This window comes from Typha angustifolia, chromosome 5 (genome assembly GCF_048772165.1).
Source record: "Typha angustifolia cultivar Huaian chromosome 5, ASM4877216v1, whole genome shotgun sequence".
Taxonomy (NCBI): Eukaryota; Viridiplantae; Streptophyta; class Magnoliopsida; order Poales; family Typhaceae; genus Typha; species Typha angustifolia.
The window spans coordinates 2,613,434-2,621,077 of NC_133243.1; the positions used below are offsets into that span (position 1 = coordinate 2,613,434).

At 38.7% G+C, this 7,644-nt stretch overlaps 1 protein-coding gene across 1 annotated transcript; it reads left to right on the plus strand.

Annotated features, from left to right (window-relative positions):
- The first annotated feature begins 653 nt into the window (after nucleotides 1-653).
- On the plus strand, nucleotides 654-3,963 carry LOC140760650 (glycerate dehydrogenase). The gene is made up of 13 exons (XM_073097690.1): nucleotides 654-839; nucleotides 916-999; nucleotides 1,089-1,229; nucleotides 1,375-1,496; nucleotides 1,596-1,677; nucleotides 2,310-2,382; nucleotides 2,492-2,583; nucleotides 2,811-2,885; nucleotides 2,976-3,083; nucleotides 3,165-3,242; nucleotides 3,340-3,384; nucleotides 3,479-3,593; nucleotides 3,670-3,963. Exons 1-13 carry the CDS (start codon nucleotides 717-719, stop codon nucleotides 3,690-3,692), a joined length of 1,161 nt encoding a protein of 386 aa, XP_072953791.1. The 5' UTR covers nucleotides 654-716; the 3' UTR covers nucleotides 3,693-3,963.
- Nucleotides 3,964-7,644: the final 3,681 nt, after the last annotated feature.

A 7,644-nucleotide genomic window follows, 5' to 3' on the forward strand; every position in this document is an offset into this window, starting at 1 on the left:
CAAATAGTCGATTGGATCGGATTTAATCCAATCCATTTTCACCCTATGCTAGGGTTGACCACCCTTAAAGAGTCAAACAAGAAAAAGGAAGGAGAGAAAGAGAGACATGCTAGGGTTTCCAATAATCCAAGATGATTAACTCAAGTGCGCACCAAAGCTTTTGTAGGTGGCTTCCTGACTTGACTCAGCTAACCAACTCAAACAAGCTCAAGTTCGACTCATACCCGTAAGCAAAAGGACTAAAAAGATCAGCAAAAATAAACTATAAGCAATTACAAAGATAAAATAAATAAATAAATAAATAACTAGCTAGGGGGCTGGATGTAAATATCTCTGACCTCTCTATAACCACCGAACCTAGTGTTGTTGGGCTCACCCTCATGACTGAACCATAACACAGGTATTATGGTCTTAATCCGTCCCTTATCTTTCCTCCTCCAGTCGAACGGAAGGTCCTAAACGACTGGCCCATTCTCTTCCTTCCCTGTTCCCTCCTCATCTTGTCGCCTTTCTTTGATGTCTACATACCTGACTCAATACACACCATGCAACCAATTTCTCTACAGAAAAAAAGGACAAATTTTTACTCATGCAGATAACGCCCATTAATTTGATAGCCTCATATACATAGATATATAAACTAACCTCCTGCTTTCCTCCTCAAACTCTTCACAAGCGACTCTAGAAGCAATTGATCTTCATTTCCTGAGGCTAAGATGGCAAAGCCCATTTCGATCGAGGTATGGAATCCCAGTGGCAAGTACAGAGTCATCAGCACCAAACCCATGCCTGGAACCCGTTGGATTCGTCTCCTGACCGACCAAGACTGCCGCGTTGAGGCAAGTTCTTCTTCTTCGTTACTAATTCCTTCTTGGGTCTCTCTGCAATCTTCTTATTTGTTCTTCCTGTGTTCAGATATGCACTGAGAAGAAGACCATACTGTCTGTTGAGGACATCATTGCACTTATTGGTGATAAATGTGATGGAGTTATTGGCCAGGCGAGTATTAAAGAACGTTACTTTTTGAATTGTACTCTGATTAGTGGCATCTCGGTATTGTTTGTTTTATTGTTTGAGTGATCTCACAGTTGACAGAGGACTGGGGAGAGGCCCTGTTCTCTGCTCTGAAGAGAGCAGGAGGGACTGCTTTTAGTAACATGGCAGTTGGGTATAACAATGTGGATGTGGATGCTGCTACCAAGTATGGAGTCGCAGTTGGCAATACCCCAGTACGTTCTACTTGTTTAGTTCTTTAAGATTGTATTTTTATGCTTGCATTTGGTTATGTCATAAACTAATATATTGGTCACAAGTGCTAGTTTTGCTCAAACCAATAATGGTGTGCTGAATTTGGCTTTGCATGTCCCATTTTAGGGAGTTCTTACAGAAACTACTGCAGAGTTAGCAGCTTCGCTTTCTCTATCTGCGGCCAGAAGAATAGTCGAAGCAGATGAATTCATGAGGGCAGGACTTTATGATGGATGGCTTCCTCATCTGTATTCCCTTTAAACTTTAATAGACTTAATGGTGATTTGCCCATGGGGAAAAATATCCTTTGAATGGATCATCTTATACTTATTTCATTATCTCGATAGGTTTGTTGGAAATTTGCTGAAGGGACAGACTGTCGGAGTCATTGGAGCTGGCCGTATTGGATCAGCATATGCCAGAATGATGGTAAGATATCCTATCTCATGATGAATCATACCTGACTTCTATTTATCAAGTAATAGTTATCTTTTAAAACTTAATCAATTCAGAAAATGTCAAAAGATTAATAACAAAAGGTTCTATAAATAATTAAATTGGGTTCTTGATAGATGAGGTTATTGGTGGAACTACTTCATAATGAAGTTTTGACTATTAATTTACTATAGAGTGGAATTGAAATTGTTGATTAAAAATTTAAGATTATGTAAATTTCTAGTTCAAGCACAAAATTTACTTCCCTTTGCATGTGTTAACATTAACTACATTACCAGCCAGAAAGAAATTACTCTTGGAAGAAATTCTTCACTGCGACTAATCTTCGTGGTTCATTACTTCATGTTGTATACTGAATACTGTTCCAGAATTTACTTCAGGGCACATTACAGATGAAAAGATTCATATCAACACTAACAATTAGGAATGTTTATGACACCGTAAGGTGGTGGAAGTTCTTTCACCTGTAATCCATAGCTTCTAGGATCAGTTGTCTAGAAACTAACTTGAGCACTGAGATAAAATAGATTATTAGTGATGCAAGCTTCTTTTTTTCTCCCCTCTTATTGCATGACATTTTTACCGTCCCATGTTTCCTTTGGCAGATTGAGGGCTTTAAGATGAACCTCATATACTACGATCTGTATCAGGCAACAAGATTGGAGAAATTTGTCACAGGCATGCTATTATAGTCTTTTCTTTAATCGTATAATCTATTTTATTTCTGCAGTTACAGGCTAAATTAAGGATGTTTATCTTGTTGTTGGCATATCTTCTTCCTCTACAGCATATGGCCAATTCCTGAAAGCAAATGGTGAGCAGCCCGTTACATGGAAAAGGGCTGCTACCATGGAGGATGTACTTAGGGAGGCTGATGTGGTCAGACCTTTATACTTTACAAAACCACTGAGACTTTTTAGATAAGAATATTACTTGTGATTGTTTTCACTTGTCTCTTTCTATGCATGGTAATATTTTTGAAGATATCATAATACACAGATTGAACTAATATGATAATATTTAAAAGGTCATGTAAGCACTATAGCTATAAAACTTCATATGCATTTCTTTTCTGTTTAAAAGAATACAATGTATGCTCTTTGCAGATAAGTCTTCATCCAATCTTGGATAAAACTACATATCATCTCATAAATAAGGAGCGACTAGCCATCATGAAGAAGGTGAAACTTCCTTGCCAAGAACATGTCAACAACTAGTAGCTTGTGTTCTTGTACTTTACAATTTTAGAGGCAATAACTGAGCTACTGTAGGAGGCGATCCTTGTGAATGCAAGCCGAGGACCGGTAATTGATGAAGCTGCCTTAGTTGAACACCTGAAAGTGAACCCAATGTTCCGTGTTGGGCTTGATGTCTTTGAGGTATTCATTTGATGGAACCATCATATTTATGATCATCAAATCATTCTTCATAATATACTAAGAGCTCTTGAATTTTAATAGGATGAACCTTACATGAAACCTGGACTAGCTGATATGAAAAATGCCATTGTGGTACCACATATTGCATCTGCCTCCAAGGTATGCTTCTTAAGATAAGAGTACAACTTTGAGAACATTGTGGAAAGAAATACTGTCTCTCTAATTACATATGTGATCAATTTATTTGTTATTTTAGTGGACACGAGAAGGAATGGCAACACTTGCTGCTTTGAATGTTTTGGTATGTTTAATATTGTCATCAAATGTTTCTCAAAGTTCCTTTCTTTCTATATTTCAAAGAGTCACAAATTCTCTCCATTTCTGGGGACAAACAGGGTAAGATTAAAGGATATCCAGCATGGGCTGATACCAATCGGGTCGAACCTTTCTTGGATGAGAAGTCTCCACCTCCGGCTGCTTGTCCAAGCATCGTGAATTCAAAACAACTCGGTACTACGAACCTCCTTTGAACTTACAGTCATATTTTCATTTTAGGCATATTGTTTACCTTCCAATTTTGTTGTAGGATTGAGTGCTTCAAAGCTTTAAGATCTTGGTGGGCAGCATCTTTAGATAAAAAGTGTAATACAAGGTGCAATATGGGCATATAGAGTACATTGGGTCTTCTTAAATCTAGCAATTTAATTGCTAATGATATATATTGGACTGTATTTTTTCCTCGCATAACTGCAGATCTAATCTTGCAATTTGCACAGATAAATGACGATAAAATGATGTGTGTACTCCAGTTTTATTTGATACTGATAAGATGTAAAGGTTGTAAAGTTCTTTAATAGACTACGGAGGTTTGTTGGAAGGATATCCTCATTATTCTGTTCCTTAATCTAAAAACTGGAACTGATCCAGAACTAGAATTTTGATTTCACCTGATGTTCCTGAGAATTCAGCAAAATTTCTATAACTTCAATTTTTTTTCTTAAAATTGCAAAGAAAAAACAGATGAATAGGATTAGTATGGATATTTCTGGACTATAAGTGATGGTGTTATTTTACTTAAAAGATTGAGGTAATATTGTGTGACAATGATTTAAGTGTTAGTTCTGTTTCTATAATCTGTCCAACCATAATGTAACTTCTGTATGGTAATTTAGACCACTTGATCATCCAGTATTGTTCAACTCTAAGGAGGAAGGAGTGCTATTAATGGATTTTGGAAATGGGATGTTACAAGACTCCCACAAAAGAGAATTTCCCCCGAAATTTAGATCCGGTAGCACTGTGAGCTAAACATATTTGTTTTATAAATAATAGCATCAAATGGAACCATCTAATCTTACTCTGGAAAATCTGAAATTTCAAGCTCATCTACCTAGAGTCCCCAGACTACCTCTTAAGCATCTTGCAGCTCCAACATCTTTCGAAGATTACTGTCCATTGTACACCACCTCTCACGGAATGTTTTTCAGGAAAGCCATTAACATGTTAAAAATCCATTCCATTTCTATCAATACTCTAGTTCACCAGCTAAGGTATACCTACCTCACTTTATTTAATACTTTAAAGTAGGTACAATCATACTTAGACTAACAGAATTATGTTAACACTAATACTTGAAGGCTAACATTATGTTCCATGCTGAATCCGAAGACAAACCAGTCACACCGATAATTTATCTTAAGAGATGCAATAATAAGAATAAAATGTTACGATCCGGCTTAATGAAGTTGCAATTAAAACTCGAGATCAGTCCCGGCTCTGATCTAAGGCTGAACTTTCGAGGAGAACTACGGATGATTTACTTGTTTAATAGATTTGAAACTTTGAGAGTTTGTTCCTCTTAAAGTAAGGGATCCAACGCAACCAAAATCACATCGATCGGAGGTGTAGATTAGAAGTTATCAGAGAAATACTGACTATTGGTCAGGTCGTGGCATAATGGACGTGATTAATGGAAGAGGAAATAATTGTTAGGTATTGTGGGTGACAATAGCAGCAATGGTGAGGTAGAGCATTAAGCTAGACGAAGAGGTAGATTGAAGGAGGAAGGTGATATATTTAGTTCTGGTCTTTTCTTATTGCATTAGTTGTTTATTTTTATTAAAATGAAATTTTTGTAGATTGCGTTCAAGCGAAAAAAGGGTCGCGTTCGAATGCCCTTGCGAACGCTTGCATCAAGTTCGCACGTTCGAACGTCTACATCGCGTTCGCACATATAGAGAACGCCTGGTGTGTTCGAACACGATCGGGTGCGTTCGAACGCGATCGGTAGGATTTCACTAGAATTAGGGTTAATAATTATATTTTAGCTTATTGGCTAGCCTATATAAAGATGTGGATGGCAGCCAAAATTATTATGCTATTGGATTATTGATTTCTTGTCTCCTATCTTTTCTCTATTCTCTTTACCTTAATCTCCTTCCTCCCTCTTCACCAACCTACCACCTCTACTGTTGGCAGTCTTTCTTAACTTCTAATTTTCTTCGTGTATCAAGTCCTCCCTTTTCTTTGAGATCTCGACCACTTCTTTCCCTTTGTCTTTATCCCTTAACAACATCCATCTACCCTCATCTCCATTATCATCCATAACTCTAATATCCACTCTACTTGTCACCACCACCATCATCCGCACTAAATCATAATTTCGTCCCTATTGCAGTTCGAATTTATGAAGGGCGTAAATATGAAAAACGTAGATCAAGGAGTTACGGATTGATTGGTATTTGGTGAATATATTTCCTTGATTGCACGCACTATTTCCTGCAATAAATTCAGATCTTAAAGGAATCGTTCTGTAGCCCTATCATTGGTATCAGAGCCAAGCGAACCTCAAACCTCCATTAATGGTTGAAACAAGCAAGATGACGTCGACAAGGAGACCAATAGAGAGCACACCGACAAGGGAAGACTCAACCCATGATAACCCTAACCGTGAGACCGATTCCTTTGGAGCGACCATGGCAGGACCGAGTCAACCAACGTCCATGGGTGTGAATATGGGCTTGGCGGATAAACTTAGGGGCATGTTCCAAATATTGCTGCATAGAGTTGACGCAATGTAAAATGATCATAATGCTTTAAAAGAATATGTTATGAACCGATCAGTTTCATCATTTCCTCGATGATGATTAGTGCCTCAAGAAGGACCAGCGATGGGACCACATCGAACCGATACCCCACAGGTCCAGGTGTGACATGTTAGTGTCAATGATTCTCTTTTACCTAAGCCTACACATCATCCCCCACCTCCATTCCAAAACCCAAGATCGACGGTGGTGGAACCTGAGAGGTGAGCGGCACTAGTGCGCTTGGTTGAAGAGGAAGATTGGCACTTTGAGGATGAGGTTGATCCCTTCGAGATGGTGATGGACGTGCTCGAGGATTTAGAGAAGGAGATCAACATGTACAAAGGTTCAAACCTAAACCAAGAATCTTTCGTGAACCCGACAATGCTATTCGGGGGAGAACCGCACACTTAGACTTTCTAAAATTCTAAGGCGGTAATCCAACGGATTGGGTGTTTTAAGTTGAACAATACTTTGATTGTCAAGGGATAGCGGAGGATACAAAGGTCCAGATGGCAAGCTTTCACCTCCAAGGAACGACATTGCATTGGTATATATCGGTTATTCATGGTGGAGGTTTTATCGGTTGGGCTGACTTTTGTAGGAGGATACACGCAGATTTGGGATAGTGGCATATGAAGATTTTACTGCTACATTAAGTAAGATGGTTCAGAGGATGACCTATTGGCCTACTAAGATGAATTTGAAAGAGTTAGTAGTCGTTGTGAGCCACCTTGGCCTGAACCGACAATGATGAGCACATTCATTTTAGGACTGCGAGATGAGATATAGGCGGATGTTCGTGCTCTTTGTCTGATGGGTTACAATACCAAAAGATAGGCTACAGAACGATTCCTTTAAAATCTGAATTTATTATAGAAATTAGTCCGCGCAATTGTGGAAAAATATTCTCCAAATGTTCTCTTGTAGACAGAAAATTATGAAACTAAGTGGATTAGATCCGTAACTTTTCGATCTACAACTTTTGTATTTACGCCCTTCATAGATTCGAACTGTAATTGGGATGGAAACACAAAATAACGCGGGTGATGGTGGTGGTGACGGGTGGAGTGGATGTTAGGGTTATGGATGGGTATGAAGATGAAAGTGGATGGTGGATGTGGTTAAGGGATATAGACGAAGGGAAAGAAGTGGTTGAGATCCCAAAGAAGAGGGAGGACTTGACAGACGAGAGAGATTAGTAAGTTAGGAGAGACATTACCAACGGTTGACGTGGAAGGTTGGTAAAGAGGGAGGAGGGAGAGAATAGAGAAAAGATAGGAGGCAAAAAATCAATAATCCAATAGCATAATAAATTTGGCTGCCATCCACACCTTTATAAAGGCTAGCCAACAACCCTAATAACATAAATTAACCCTAATCCTAGTGCAATCCCGCCGATCACGTTCGAACACACAAAAGACGTTTTTTGTATGTGCAAACGCGATGTAGACATTCGAACGCGCCCCACCGCATTC